This window comes from Gymnoscopelus braueri (assembly GCF_963280865.1).
Source record: "Gymnoscopelus braueri genome assembly, chromosome: 21".
Lineage (NCBI taxonomy): Eukaryota > Metazoa > Chordata > Actinopteri > Myctophiformes > Myctophidae > Gymnoscopelus > Gymnoscopelus braueri.
The window spans coordinates 20,480,444-20,497,016 of NC_137623.1; the positions used below are offsets into that span (position 1 = coordinate 20,480,444).

At 41.7% G+C, this 16,573-nt stretch overlaps 2 protein-coding genes across 2 annotated transcripts in view; both read left to right on the forward strand.

The window, feature by feature from the left end:
- The window catches only part of LOC308076749 (tyrosine-protein kinase Yes), a 44,625-nt gene extending 28,812 nt beyond the window's left edge, over nucleotides 1-15,813 (forward strand). The window contains exons 4-12 of the mRNA XM_080417200.1: nucleotides 1,276-1,374; nucleotides 1,581-1,684; nucleotides 2,495-2,644; nucleotides 6,462-6,617; nucleotides 7,908-8,087; nucleotides 10,730-10,806; nucleotides 11,577-11,730; nucleotides 12,322-12,453; nucleotides 14,121-15,813. Of these exons, the coding sequence (XP_080273326.1) occupies nucleotides 1,276-1,374; nucleotides 1,581-1,684; nucleotides 2,495-2,644; nucleotides 6,462-6,617; nucleotides 7,908-8,087; nucleotides 10,730-10,806; nucleotides 11,577-11,730; nucleotides 12,322-12,453; nucleotides 14,121-14,329 (1,261 nt within the window). The 3' untranslated portion in view covers nucleotides 14,330-15,813. The remainder of the gene's footprint in view (nucleotides 1-1,275; nucleotides 1,375-1,580; nucleotides 1,685-2,494; nucleotides 2,645-6,461; nucleotides 6,618-7,907; nucleotides 8,088-10,729; nucleotides 10,807-11,576; nucleotides 11,731-12,321; nucleotides 12,454-14,120) is intronic.
- Nucleotides 1-16,573, forward strand: part of LOC308077664 (collectin-12-like) — a gene marked incomplete at its 5' end in the record, with an annotated part of 253,537 nt that overhangs the window by 132,966 nt on the left and 103,998 nt on the right. The window lies entirely within an intron of this gene.

Consider the following 16,573-nt stretch of genomic DNA (forward strand, 5'->3'; position numbering starts at 1 on the left):
TAAGATTTCTTTTAAAAATGTCCATAGATTCAGAAACCCGCAGATACCCCGGCAGGCTGTTCCAAAGCTTGGGACCATAATAGCTAAAAGCTGCTTCTAAAGGATTTGGAACTGAGTAAATGGACTGTTACCCCCTTCAATAATAATAATGATAACTAGAATTTATATAGCGCCTTTCAACAGACCCATCAGCAAAATAAACAAACTAGCTGCCAAAAGCCTGTGTAAAACAAGTGTCTCCTCTCTGTGGACGTCCAGTGTTGGCGCCTGGCAAAACTCCTTGGGGAGAGGAGACACCTCCAAGCCCATTTCCATTTAACCTCATGCCGGTTAACCCATTGAGACCGGGAACGCATCTGTGTCATTTTAAGATTTCTTTGGGCTATTCAAAAATAGCAGATCTACAAGCTCATAGCGTGGCACCGAGTGCAGCGCTATGAGCTTGTAGATCTGCTATTTCTTTTTTAAATTGTGAACATTTGTGCAAATCTTTGAATATATATATTTTTAATGCAAACATTTGTAACTAAAATCTTTGCTTCTGGGGATTCTGCATGTCTTCTAAATCCTAACAGTTTTTTGAAAAAACGTATGTTGCTTTAATATCAGTAGTTCTCAAACTTTTTCCATGTCAAGGACCCCCAAAATGTATATGTATTTGGTCGTGGACCCCCATTTCAAAATATTTTGTTCCATGGACCCTCAGAAGCAAAGATTTGAGTTACAAATGTTCGCTTAAAAAATATATATATATATTCAAAGATTTGCACAAATTTTCTCGATTTTTCAAAAATAGCAGATCTACAAGCTCGTAGCGCGTCACTCGGTGCCGCGCTATGAGCTTGTATATCTGCTATTTTTGAATAGCCAAAGTGTAAAATAAGGCTTTTTAGCTCAAATAAAAAAATGACACAGATGCGTCCCAGGGCTTAATGGGTTAATGAGGATAATTCTGCAAAAGTCTTGTCTGAACATTGCTAAGCATGGCCCAATGGGCTGGTAACATTTCCATGTCCATCCCTGCCCTGGCTTATTGAATGCTTTCTCCAGTGAGCCACTCACTGACTGTTAACGCCTGATTTATACTTAGTTGCGCGCCATTGCGCGCGTGTTGAAAACTGCGGATCTGCCAGCTCACAGGCGCAACGTGACGCAGCACTTCGTGAGCTTGTAGATCTGCTGTTTTCGGTACACAAACACCGTCCCGCAGCTAAGTATAAACCCAGGCATTATATATGTCCTTTTAAACGGAACTGTCCTTGTGGGTCCTTGCAGCGAGGGAGACTGGTGGGAGGCTCACTCCATCAACACGGGGAAGAAGGGCTACATCCCCAGCAACTATGTGGCCCCGGCGGACTCCATCCAAGCAGAAGAGTAAGGACCCTCCTCTCTCTTTAACCTTATTATCCTGTCCAGTGGGTGGAAGAAGTTACATTACATTTGTTTCTTAAAAGTTTGGGAACCACTGACCTTACTGTATCTCTGCGCTTTGGGCCAATCCCCCATCAAATCATTCTAAAGCTTTGTCACATCATTTAAAAAAAAGTATTATTTATAATAACTTTGTCTTTTTGTAACAGGTGGTACTTTGGCAAAATGGGCCGTAAAGATGCCGAGAGGTTGCTGTTGAACCCGGGGAACCATCGAGGCACCTTCCTGGTGCGAGAAAGTGAAACGACTAAAGGTGACACAACAGCTACATCCTCCTGTTCTGGAGGTCCCTGGAACAAAATATTTTTTTACAAATTAAAAAAAAAAGATTGCAAAAAAATATATACCGTATCCAAAGATTTGCACATATTTTCATGATTTTTCAAAAATAGCAGATCTACAAGCTCATAGCACGGCACTCGGTGCCGTGCTATGAGCTTGTATATCTGCTATTTTTTAATAGCCAAAGTGTAAAATAATGACTATAGCTAAAATCAGAAATGACACAGAAGCTACATCCTCCTCCATCAAGTGTTCATGGATTAAAGTTCTCAGTCGCCACAAGTGATTTCAGTCATTTAGGATTCCATAGAAGCCAGCATGTCTTCTATGAAAGCGAGCATGTCGCGCACCGAAAATGGCAGATCTACAAGCTCACAACACGTCACAGCGCGACGCGTTGTGAGCTTGTAGGTCGGCTATTTTCGGTCATTAGTTATATTAAGTATTTGAAGTGGTCAAACTAGCAATAGAAATAAAAGTTCCATAAACACGAATGGTCTCAGAAATGTCATAAAAAGCCAAGTTGAAAGCCTCAACCTGTGATTTCTTCAACTGGTTGGCTGTATGTAGAACTGAGAGAAAGCATAGCAAAGCAGAATGCCTGCAACACTTTCAGATTAAACAAAAGTCTCAAGGTGAGAAACTAGCGGATCTACAAGCACACAACGCCTCGCGATAGTTTTTTTTGCCTTTTTCTTTGAACTCTCTTTGGTTTGACGGAATAATAATAATAATGTTCTGTTGGGTGGTTGGTCTGACACGTGGTCCTGGTCTCTGTCAGGTGCCTACTCCCTCTCCATCCGAGACTGGGACGATACCAAAGGAGACAACGTCAAACACTACAAGATCCGGAAGCTCGACAGCGGCGGCTACTACATCACGACCAGGGCGCAGTTCGACACGCTGCAGAAGCTGGTCAAACACTACACAGGTACTGCAGACAGTCACTCCTCTCCTCTCTCCGTCTCTGCCTCTCTGTTTTCTCAAACTCTCTTCTTTTCTTTCTCTATCGTTCATTATTTATTATTGCTCTCTTTGTATCCCAGATTGAAGCATAATCACGAAAATACGCGATCTAGCGCATGGACTGTACGCTGAGGTTTTTAGTTGCGGGGGACTCGGGATGGAGTTATGAATTTTTCTACTGTACCGCTTGTCCTAGGATATAATAATATCATATAAAAGGTAGTCCGGAATTCTCCTTTAAAGCGGCAGCTATTCAGCAGTATACTTTATAAGTTCCTATTTATCGGTATCACAATGAAAACTCATTTTAAATAAAGAAAAAAATACCATGATATTCTTATACATGCTATATATTTTTTATATTAATGTTATATTATTACAATTTTAGTGTTTTGCCAAATATTTTGGAGCCCACTTGCAAAATTCTCATGGCACACACACAGGTTGGTAATCCCTGCACTAGAGGGTTCTCTGAAGGCAGATGAATAGCCGTCTCATTGAATTATTGATGGAGACTTGCTCCTTTCTAAGTGGTTTCACCTCCGAGTCAGTGGAGAGGGTTTAAAACGCTGTGATCCCCCACCACACACACACACACACTTCTTCTCCTTCATGATTCGTGATTCATGACTGAGTGCTTTCAAGTGTCTAAATTCACACATGTCAGAGAGCATCAAATGACGCTAAGTGACACATGTCAAAGAGCATCAAATGATGCTAAGTGACACATGTCAAAGAGCATCAAATGACGCTAAGTGACACTTGTCAGAGTGGTTGTTTTTAGTATTGTAGTATTTCAGTGTTCTTTTTTTAACTAGAAGTAGTTTTAGGCCCCTTTTAGACTGCAGTCACACCCAGTCAAATCCGATTTATTTCTCAAATCTGTTCTTTTGGCCCGATTGTTCACACTGCATGTGCAAGTGACCAGATCTGATCTGTGTGTTCAGACTGATTTTAAACAACGTCAACCCAAAGCCGCCCTGCCTCGACATATCTGCTTTAGTTACCGTGGTAACGACGTAGGCGTCGTGACTTTTATCTCTTTATATGTGTTCTTCAAATTCTTTATTTTCCTCTGACACTGCAGATAGGACCTTGTGAACCCATTCTCTGCCATGCCGCGAGATATGTCTTCATATTGCCTTGTTCCTGTACATTCCTACAAGTTTCGATTACTGAGGCATCCCCTTAAAGTGCTAGGAGACATTGAATTTCTCTGTCTGTCCACTGAATGCTGGTCGCCTTTTCTTCTGTAAAACTTATGCTGCACTATTGTTTTGTTTGTTTTCATTACACCCCTTGTGCTCTCGTAAATCAAAATCAATTCTCGCGCTCTGTAATGACGTCAGTGACGCTCGGATCGCGCTGCAAGTGACGTTTTGGACAGTTTGATATGTGACTTGGGTGGTTAGATCCGGTTACTGCGTTCAGACTGAGACGCATCTTTAGGAATCAGATTTGAAACGACCTCTGAATGTGGCTCAAGTCGGATTTGTACAAATCTGATTCCATGTGACCCGTCTCTGTTCAGACTCCCTAAAACAAATCGGATTCCAATCTGGATGTGGCACCGATCTGATTCAGGCTAGATTCAGGCTGGGTTTGGCTGGCAGTGTAAACGGGGCCTTGGATCATAACAAGCCAGTGGAACGGAATTTCGCTCAATTATGCATTTCATGTATTGTTGAATGACAATAAAAACTAAATCTATCTATCAAATGACGCTAATTGACACATGTCAGAGAGCATCAAATCACGCTTAAAATTGGACGGCACTCTGAAAGCGGTGGTGAATTATCCTAGTCAATGGCAAGTCACTGTCTGATAGGGATCCATAGAGCAAAGACCAAGCAGATTGAGCCCCCCCCCCCCTGTTTATGTGGGATTAAGGTTGTAATCTTGACCCCTGTTTGGATTATCCAGTCCCTGTGGCGGGAGGGGGCAGAGGGGTTCTGGGTGGTACTGGCATAGTGTTAGGTTTCTACAAGAGATAAGGGGATTACTGTTGGCAACATTGTTCTCAGTGTTGATCGCAATATGTCCAACACTGAAAACAAGGTTGCATGAAGTTGTATTCACATGAATGTGGACTGGTGGTGAGGACTGACTGACTACCAGTATTTTCCAACTGCCCCTGCCCAGTAAGCAGAATGTTATGAACACGGGGATTGAATGATGAGATGATGATTATAAGCATTCCCATGCACTGATAATTTGTCAGTTGATTCAACTCGACCTAGTATGATATTTATATTGAAAACAGGAGCCATATTCTGCTAAACGACACCCTTTCTTAAGCCACTTTCAGACATGCACTGTATTATGAAAGTTTTCCAGAGTTCAAACGGAGGGGCAGTATGTATGAACACAACATTCCGGCTCAGTAGGATTGGACATGCAACGGATTTTATGCGGGCAGGACCCTTGACTTAGGTCCGGGTAATGTCCGATTTGGCTCAAACCGCTCTGTGTGTGAATGGACGCGGTGAATTTACATTCAGTAGATGTGCTGATGACGCTTCTATTGTCTACGGGTGGAGCCTCCCCTCCTCCCAAGGTGTTTGGAGAGAGAAGGAACTGAAAACCAGTTTAATCATTCTGCTTTTTATTTGCTTTTGAGTTGGAAATATTCACAGATCGAACATAAACGTCTCTTTACTACTGCAGTAGCCTAATTATAGACAACGAGCAGTGCGCACTTGGCTGTATATAGAGACCAATGTTCTCTGAAAAATATTGCATTTGATCCTCGCATCTCCCTCAGGCTGTGTCTGTGTTATATTTAAGTGGGAGTAGCTAATGTGTGCGTCTACCACCCTCACCTTATCAAACGGAGTATTTACCTTAATGTGTGAACGCATCTGAAACGGACATTCTCCTGTTGCATGCTACATGTGTGAACGGCCAACACCGGACAATGTCCCGACCTGATTCCCCGGACATTTTTCCAGTGTTCATATTAGAACGTGGCTTTACATTTACATTTACATCATATTGCTGGTTGTTCTCATCCAGAGCAACTTAAAGTGAGTGGACAAGGTTTCTGTTGTAACGTTAGTCAGAAGTCATTAAAGGACATGTGGTCATTGTCTATTCACAGCTTCAGCCATGTATCGTACATGAACAGTTTTAGTTTTGGCATTAACGCAAATGTTTTATGTTATGTTGGCTAAACATCATTGGGTCATGGGTGTTCGAATTGTTTGTTAATCAATCTTTTCTCAAAGAACTGTGAATCAATCTGCTTTAAACATATGACGATAACTTTGACAAAGGTAACAGCATAATAAAAGTTCACTATGTTGAATTATCTTTGTCAATTGCATTTCAAGTCTAACTAATGGAATCCTTTTTTTGTGATTCATATATATATTTTTTCTTTTACAATACAACAGCCCGAGGGGCTGACACAGAACAAAACAAGATAACAAGTAACCAAATAAAAACACAGTCAATATAGTAAATACAGTAAACGAAGGAAAACAAAAATCAGAGGATAAAAAGGGAGGGAGGGAGGCTATGCTATCCATGAAATAGAGCCACCTGTGAACAAGCAAGGATATACAGTATACCTATACTGTATCTGGTTCCCACTTCAGGTGGAACTGGTCTATTCTGCCCTTCATAGAGAAGGATAATCGACCTCTTTTTTTGAAAATTAAACGACCTACTATGCTTTAGGAACATGGTTGAGAGTGCCCTACAGGCAACGCTGTGACCACTAACAAGGTCATGTCCTCTCTCTCTCTCTCTCTCTCTCTCTCTCTCTCGGTGTGTCCCAGAGCATGCAGATGGCCTGTGCCACAGGCTGACCACGGTGTGTCCCACGGTCAAGCCTCAGACCCAGGGTCTGGCCAAGGACGCCTGGGAGATCCCCCGCGAGTCCCTCCGTCTGGAGCTCAAATTGGGCCAGGGCTGCTTCGGAGAGGTCTGGATGGGTAAGATGATGAACACTCAGACAGACAGACAGACAGACACACACACACACACACACACACACACACACAGACTATGATGAAATAGCATGCCTGTGTGCAAATGCCAAATGCCTGTGTGCAAATGCCAAATGGGTTAGCTTTCAATCATCTGGATGGAATCCCCTAGTGTCTGCCCAGATTTATTTTGCAGATGGATGGATGTACATTTACACACAATATATACAACTGCAGCACACATTGCACCGTCCCACACAGAAGCTATTTTTATAGTGGCTATTTTTGTCGGGAGGCTCGGGAATTGTCCATTTCCTGCAGATGCGTTCCTCTTGTTTGTTGTACTTTTCTTTATCGTAGCATCCCCTCCTTGAGGGAAATCTTCAAGAGGACAGCTCCAACCAAAAATGAATGAAAGAATGAATTCATCTGGGATCTATTGTGCAGTACATCCCATAGACCAGTGGTTCTCAAACTTTTTCATGTCAAGGACCCCCAAAATTATATGCATTTGGCTGCAGACCCCCCATCAATATTTTGTGCCAGGGATTAAAAAAAATTGCAGATCTACAAGTTCATATGAGCTTGTAGATCTGCTATTTTTGAAAAAATATATAAAATATGGTGAAAGTGGACCGTCACGTGACCCATCGGTTTCCACAGACCCGTTTTGAAGCCACTTTTTTCTGTGAATTCAAATCCACCATTTTGGAAACTTACGGTCCCAAAAAAGCAACCAGAAACGACTGCTATTGGCTTGGTAGAACCAGTAGAAGCCCTAGAGACCATACCCTACTATATCATTAATTTTAATATTAATGGGACCATAATTTACTAAATGCATATCATGATAATTGAAAACTACTACGGTAATAAAATCAAGTATAAAGTCCGGCCAAAACCTCATTCACTTGAATGAAGTAAAACTGCTCCTGCAGCCAGCAGGAAGGGAAATAGCTACATCTGCTGGGCTATTAATTAGAAAGAACTGCATGCTGGTAATGACTTCCTGTTTGGCCTCAAATCCAGCAGAGCTTCCATCCAGGCTGAACTGAGTCTCCATAGCATGCCTAAAAGAAAACTCAACACTGCTTCCCTCTGCAGCCTTTCTACTCGCATGAGCTGAAGCATTGTGACACCTAGCTCGGTCTCTGTCTGTCTTTGTCCCTGTCTTTCTGTCTCTCTCTCTCTGTCTGTCTGTCTCTCTGTCTCTCTTTGTCTCTAACTCTCTCTGTCTCTCTGTCTTTCTGTCACTCTCTCTCTGTCTCTCTCCACCTCCTCTCTCTCTCTCTGTAGGCACATGGAATGGCACCACCAAGGTAGCCATCAAGACCCTGAAACCAGGCACCATGTCCCCGGAGGCCTTCCTCCAAGAGGCTCAGATCATGAAGAAGCTCCGACACGACAAGCTGGTGCCCCTGTATGCTGTGGTGTCTGAGGAACCCATCTACATAGTCACAGAGTACATGGCCAAAGGTACAGAACCCATCTGCATAGTCACAGAGTACATGGCCAAAGGTACATAACCCATCTACATAGTCACAGAGTACATGGCCAAAGGTACATAATTTAAAAAAAATCTATACAAAGGATCTTTATTGGCATGAGCCTAATAAAAAAAAAACTAATAAAAACTATTTAAGAAACAAATGGGGAAAGTTGGAGGGGGTACAGCATATTGCAACATACATGTTGTATATCGGTACAGATTGTGCAGGAAACTTAATGGTTTGTAGTCCTTAGGGTGGTTGTATTCCATTGGCTAAACTTCTTGTATCGCAACAGTTCACAAATCTTGCTGCTGTGTTTGCACATTGTTGTATTTCTCCCAGTAGGTATGGTAGTTATTTTGTCGTTGGTCATGTTTTCAAACTCACTTTGGGTGTATGTAATCTGTGGGAAGTATGTGTCTCTGATGTCTTGGTATAGTTGGCAGGTGGTTAGAAAGTGTAGCTCTGTTTACACCACATTTTGCGTGCAGTGGGTGCAACACACAAGCGAGCACGCTAACTTGCATGAACGAAAGCATGTTTCAGATTTGATCATTTATTCCATTCCCCCACCCTCGCCTCACACCCAAATACACATAAACAAGCATAAATACAGAAGGATCTAATTCTGTCCACCTACATGCAGACAAACATCATCCATGCACCCATACATATCAGTTCACATCAACATTTCCAATATATACTTTACTGTAAGTACATGAAGGACCTACAGTCGCTTCCTTCAAGGCCAACAATTTCATTGAAAAACCATCCCTGGCGTAGATTAAGTGAGTTGTGGATATTGGCTATAGATCCACATATTTGATTGGGTGTGTAATTTATTCTCGAAACCTCTCAAAAGCAGGGAGGGGCCATCACAAAGTCTAGCTCAATGGTTCTCAAAGTGGAGTCCAGGGACCCTCAGGGTTGGACCCCTTACAACTCTGTACACTCTCTGTACAATGTGTACACTCTCAGAGTTGTGGGGGTCCTTGAAATAAAAAAAAAGATTTTGGTCTAGCTGCTTTTTTTATTTGTTTGCACCGCATATTAATTAACAATACAATCAATACAAGCAGACAATAGAGTGCATTATATTACATTATATTACATTACACAGGGAAATAATAATTTTTCCTGGGATTTTACAGGGAACTATAATAATAGTTGTCAAATAAAGTGCAGGATTGATTCTGAATGGTCGCAAGTTAGCTAATAGGTTTGGAGAGAGAAAAAGAACACTGCGGTACAACATAGTTTGATGCTGCATATTTTAACGGTAGCCGTTCAGGCACTAAATTGACTAGGGTGCTCTTGATTATCATGCTGCAGTGGTGATGTCGGAAAGTTGCTGGAAAAAGGCTTTTTTTTTCATTTTTATGGACACTTTAATGAATATGCTGTAGAGTTTGAAAGTCCTTGAAATTCTCATGTGGTTTGCTGAGGCTTGAAGCATAGATGTTTAATTGAAAACTACAGCCGTTTTGTGGCCAGCTTTCATCTTTTCAACTGCATTCATTGCATGGTCCTGTTTTATTTTTTCCAGGGTTTTATTAGTGATTTGCTTTCTCTCTGTGTATGAATGTTAACTCAGCGACGTGCATGCGTGCGTGCGCCAGTGGTGTAAAGTCACTAAGTACATCTACTCAAGTACCGTACTTACCGTAAGTAAAATTGTGAGGTACTTTACTGAAGTATTTCAAATTTTCGATACTTTTACTTCTACTCCACTACATCTCAGAGACAAATATTGTACTTTATGCTCCACTACAATTATATGAAAACATTAGTTACTGATTACTTTGTAGATTTAGATTTTTATTACAAAATACACTAACCACTTCAGCCGTACATATATTTTGTAGATCGGCTATTTTCAAAAGATTTTCTTTCTTTTTTTCACTTAAATTTTATTAATTTTTCATGAACAAAACACAAAGACAAAAGACAAACAATAGACATCACATATGTTGCCAAACATCATCTTATATAATAAAATAAAATAAAGGGAAGGCACAAGTGCTGTTCTATGTTAAGTTAATAGGAGATAGTACATGAAAACTGTATATTTTTTTATCAAAAGACTAAAAAGGTGGGAGCAACATTGAACAATAAAGTATTCAAACAAAACATATTGGTTTACTTAAGTAAAACATGTGAATACGGAGTTGCGTGCGTGTGTGCGTGCCCGCGCACTTTGGGGCCTGGTCCAAGGGAGTGTCTTATGTTCCACTGTGACTCTTAATCTTGATGCAAGGGTCAGAGAACAAGGCACCTTCAGACTCTCCCTCCTTTCCCTCTGGTCACTGAGAGTGAAAGAAAATCACCAGATGTCATTATGGACCGCATTCACATTCACGACCAATCTTCATTCAATGTTTAATTTAATACTGCTGCTCATTATAGCGTTCACATTCACAACCAATCTTCATTCAATGTTTAATTTAATAGTGCTCATTATAGCAAAGGCCTGAGTGCTTGAGTGGCATGAACTGTTTAGCATTTTGTTGCAGCATTTTCTGTAGCAGTGTGTTGGTATGCCAAGTCATGATATCACAGGACCATCGCTCCTATATCATGATACTGCTCTGCATTTCTGACATGATGCTGATGATGCTGTTTTTATAGGAAGTTTACTGGACTTCATCAAAGAGGGTGATGGTAAATTCCTGAAGCTTCCCTTGCTGGTGGACATGGCTGCACAGGTGAGCTGAACAAGAAGTGCATATCGTCGTCGCTGTCAGGCAGAAACCTTGTATCTCAAAATTTTAACTTTCCTTGCTCTTTTTCATGCCCTATTTTATACTTCGTTATATGACAGTGTTGTGCAATGTAGCAAAAATAGCTCTAGATCTACAAGCTCAAAACATTTTGAAAATGTTCACCTATAATGACATGCCCCAAATTGGGACACCAAGTAGAAAGTGATTAAGTCTGTCTCTGGGTTTTCTACATGAGCTTGTGGCTAATTAATTACTGCATTGGATCCATTGGAACAAAGGTTCATTTTAACATTTCCTAACATTTTCAGACATACAAGGTTTCTGCCCGACGATGTACCTTATTCCTGCTTTGTGTTGTGGATCCATTAACCCATTAAGACCTGCCGCCGATTCTACAAATGTTTTCAAAATCCTAACGGTTTTCTGAAAAACTATTGTTTTTATATCAGTGGTGCTCAAACTACTTCATGTCAAGGACCCCCCAATGGTCTCTATGTTTAGAATCCTATTTTAAGCAGTTGAAGAAGTTTTTAATAAAAAAAAGAAAGTGACAATTTCTGTGGAAACATGTCGTCTGTTTAACTAGAGGGGTCTTTGATTCCTCTTCTTTCATCACCAGTTTCCATTCCGCTACTATTTATACACGACAGACAGACAGGGGGGGGCTTGACCTTCCAAGGTGGATTTTCAAGCAGTGCTGGGATGAGACGTTGTCAAAATGTCTGATCTATTTGTTTTTTTTTGTTGTCCAGATTGCTGACGGTATGGCTTTCATCGAAAGGATGAACTACATCCACAGGGACCTGAGAGCCGCCAATATCCTTGTGGCCGACAACTTGGTGTGCAAGATCGCTGACTTTGGCCTGGCCAGGCTGATAGAGGACAACGAGTACACAGCCAGACAAGGTGGGTTCAACACAGAGACAGACAGGAGAACAGGGCTATTCTGAGTCAGTGGCAGAGTAACCTCGCGTCACCAGGCTTTCCACCACGGAGGAAAGCCTGGTATTCGTTCTAAAACTGAGCTGTGTGATCCGGTTTAGAAAAAAGGAGGAAAAAAAGCCATTGTGTTACGGACCGGTGGTGCGTTCCGTTTGGCGTCACATTGTTTTTGTTCCCCACATAATGCGAATCCATTAGTTAGAATCAATGCTAATCGCGCCACGAGTTAGAATAATAGATGGATATACCAAACGAAACGATTATACCAAACGAAATATGTTAAACTAAGGGAATCATTTTGGAGGTGCACAGCGCCGGAGGTTCCGGTCGTGGGTTCCGGCTGCCTGATGACGTAAAGTTATTTCCTCTCCACACCTGATCAAAATGGTATTGATCCCAGGCTACAGCCAGAGTAGCACAGACCAATGTCAGGGTGAGAAGCACAAGGACACGTCCCTTTTTTCCCCAAACCAACACGAGATGTCTCTCGTCTCTCCTCTCCTCTCCCACCTGGTGTCTGACCCCTGCTCTTTAATCTCTCACTGTGGAATGCAGGAGCCAAGTTCCCCATAAAGTGGACCGCCCCGGAGGCTGCTCTGTATGGCCGATTCACCATCAAGTCAGACGTGTGGTCTTTTGGCATTCTGCTCACTGAGCTCGTCACCAAAGGGAGGGTGCCCTATCCAGGTAAGAGGATAATTACACACACACACGCAGCTGCACAGTCAGGGTATCTGCAGTCAGAGGGTGTCGATTCATACTGAGAGTGAACAACTAATTGTGTCGGTGCACGTAGGCTCTGCAGTGCAGTGCTTGTTAATGTGTAGTATGAACTATGAAGCTGTGTGACACTGTCTGTGATGCTTGTTTTTGCACTGAGAGAACCACTTGTGCACACACACACACACACACACACACACACACACACACACACACACACACACACACACACACACACACACACACACACACACACACACACACACACACACACAAGATTAGATGAGGCCATCTGGTGGAGGTTGATTTGGAGATTGAACACCACTCTTGTTTATAACCATCTGTCAGACTGATAGGGGTGTGTGCGTGTGTGTGTGTGTGTGTGCACCCCTATCAGACTGAGGCGTTTGTGTGTGGTGGGGGGGGTCTAACACACTGACCTTCAGACAGCACATCTTTGTTTATTATGATTTAGTGGTAGGGGATTGGGAATGGGGTGCATATCATTTAGCTGGTGTAGTTCTCTGTATATGAAAACATTTCTTGTTAGGTTTTTGATGCATCATCTTGATTTAAAAATCATTTAATTAAGCCCCTTAGATTGTCATGAATCCTCTTCTGATGGGATTAGTTTTACCTCAAGGACGTCCTGTAATTGGAATACTACCTACCCATTACTCCAACAATTCCAGCTGTGCTTTCTGACTGGATAAGAATGCCACCCGCATTACCAGAGGAAAAGACCCCTTTTCAAAGCTCCCATTTTGAAAGGTAAACACAGCTGAAGGTAATAACACTGTGTGGGTGTGTTTCATTTAGATGTGGCTGGGTGCCAGGCAGCATGAACCGGTCCTGTAGAGTTATAATTTCATGCTGGCAAAACTGTAAAAAACTAAATGAAACACACCTGCCGTTAAAGTTATTAATATTTCAGCTACATTTACCTGTCAGAATGGCTGCTGTGAAAAGGTTCCATTACCAGGAACAGCTGTGACCGAATCACTGAGTAACGCTAAGGAGTGCTGAGGTTACAGATGGGCCTTTATGATCATCACAAACTCTGTGTAGTTCACATGGTCATTAGCAAATCGTCAATGTCGGGTCCAAAACTGTCACTTTTCAGGATTCAAATCCTGAGCTTGTGGATCTGCTACTTTTGGAATTTTTACTTTCCAATCGGGTAAAAAATTACCAACATGGCACATTGTGTGATGGGATTGATAATAATTCAAATTACAGTTTGTCTTCTATTAAAGCTAATCCTCTCCAAATATCCAAATATTAGATAGGTGTCAGATTAGTGTCATCCGCACTGTTTTAACATAACATAATTAAACATTTGTATGTGCAATTAACCACTTAAACCCCATGTGGGTTACCGGAGTCCCTCAGGGCTCAATACTAGTGTATTTTCTGTTATTGTGGGAAAAATAGCTGATCAACAAGCTCACAATGTGACACAGCGCGTCGCATTGTGAGCTTGTCGATCTGCTGTTTTCAGCTAAAGTTTTCCCCACAATACAGATGCTGGGGTTTAAGTAGTTAAACTAAACCTAAATGTGAACGGCCAAATGTGATTGCCTGCACCAGTAATATGCTCCACCAGCCTCCCTCCCTCTCTCTCTCTCCTGAAGGCATGGTGAACAGAGAGGTACTGGAGCAGGTGGAGCGAGGGTACCGCATGCCTTGCCCCCAGGGCTGTCCCGACTCCCTGCACGAGATGATGAAGCTGTGCTGGAAGAAGGAGCCGGACGAGAGGCCCACGTTCGAGTACATCCAGTCCTTCCTGGAGGACTATTTCACGGCCACAGAGCCACAATACCAGCCTGGTGACAACCTATAGTTGTGGACCTGGTTCACAGTGGCACAGCTTGCCTTCTGGACATCTTCTCTCCACCCCAAGGCACAGACTCACTCACTCACTCACAGACTGCAGGTGGTGGGGTGGGAGGTGGTGGTTAAAAGAGCGAGGAATGATTTGCTCCAGAAACAGTGGTTCTCAAAGTGGGGTCAAGGGACCCCCCAAGGTTCCTTGAGGGGGTTCCAAATGGACAGGTTTGTAACTCTACACTCTCAGAGTTTTGGGTGTCCTTGAAATTAAAACAGTTTTGAGAACCACTGGTGTAGAAAGCCGAACTGGACGCTAGCCAATAAATTGCACAAAACCACTATTTTATCTTTTTATTTTTTATTATGATTCCAACACGTTTAAACTTTATATTGATTTTGCTTTCATTTAAGGTACAACAGGTTGTGTAGCGGTTTGAATGTGTCTGTTACTCGTTTCATTTTAGCGATCATGTGTTTGTTAATGTTAAAAAAAACATATCATGATCAGAACCAGTTAAAGAAATGTAAGTAATTGTGATCATGAATGCATAGAGAATGTGAGAAGTGGTACATTTCACTACTACTATGGAACTCCTGGGATTTTCACCGTAATATGTTGCTGTACATTATGTTGTAATAAGGCCTAAATGACATGTTGCAAAGTAGTTCCCCAAATCTTCTTTTGTTGTTCCAATTTGATCCAGTTTGGGAGTTTGCAACAAAAAAACAGTAGATTTATAATAGATTGGTAAATGGTGCATAGTGAGCAATAAGGGGGATTGTAATGAAATACTGATAGCATGGATTAACGTTCTCAGTCGCCACGACTGATTTAGTCATTTGAATTCCATAGAAGCCAGCATGTCTTCTGTCAAGTTCTGTGGAAGCATGTTGTGCAGCGAAAACAGCCATCTATTGTTCAGAAGCATTTTCCACAAAATGATAATAGTGTCGGATATTTCATACTTTTGTATAAAAGCAAAGGTTAAAGCCTCAGTCTGTGACTTCTTCACCTGGTTGGCAATATGTAGAAAGAACAATATTACTGAAACATAATGTTACATATTGTGTTAATTGTTTAGGAATCAGCGCTAGTGTGAGGGGCTCCTTTTCATACGGTTTCACAAATCGCACATTAGGACTTGGTCATACAAACATTTCGTGAGATTTTATTTTGTCTATGTGATAGGAAGAAGAGCCCTCAGTGGCTGTAGAACACCAGTGATGGTTATCGTCACAATCAATTTTACACTGATGTATTTTCGAGAAAATCCCAAAGGATGTCTTTCATTGCATTTCACAAGTTTAAATGGACCTTTTCTTTTCTTCTTTTAAAAAATATGTAACTTGGGCAACTTGCATTTCGACTGTGACATGGACTTGTGCAACACCTTGTTCACTTTTTTTTTTACAATGCATTTGTTGGAATTTTCTAAATCTTACATTACTGTAAATGTATAGGCTATATATATAAATGAACATGTTTTTTTTCATGGATTCATTTGAAGATTTATTATGACGTCCTTCTGATCATCATTTCCCAGTCAACTCTGCAACACTAATAAGTCATTTCTTTTTTTTTTTTTTTTTTTTCAACCATAATGCTGTCTGTCTGCGACTATCAAACTTACATAACTTCCCTTGTGATCATCACTACAGAGAAATAAAATGAGGCTCAATTTGGCTTGTGATGCAGCATATAAACCCAAGTTAAACAGTGATAGAACTCATGTTCCTTGTGCTGTAGCCTCTTGCTAATGCAGAATGATTCTACACATATCAACGCACTGCTCGACAGAGGTCCTGGGTCTACAGTTGTATTTATGGGGGGGGGGGGGGGGATTATTCAAAATCTTCCAAACGCAAAAATAGTAGTAGATCTGCTATTTATAATTGAAGTGGTTAAAATGATTGCGATGCTGTATTGTATTAACACATTTTGGTGGGGACCCCCCAAGGACCCCTGGGGTCCCGGGACCCCACTTTGAGAACCACTGACGTACAGTGTATCCCAATTGGTTCTCAAAGTGGACCCTCAAGGTTACTTGAGGGGGTTCCAATTGGACCCCACAGGTCTGTAACGAATGGAACCAAATGGACCCTTATGGGACCATTTGGATCCATTTGTACACTCAGAGATATGGTGAGCCTTGAACTGAAAAGGTTTGAGAACCACTGGTATATCAGTAATATTCCAAGGACCCCCCCGTGACTCTCTTTTTGTGTGTTCTCATCAGAGCAGTATTATAAATGAATG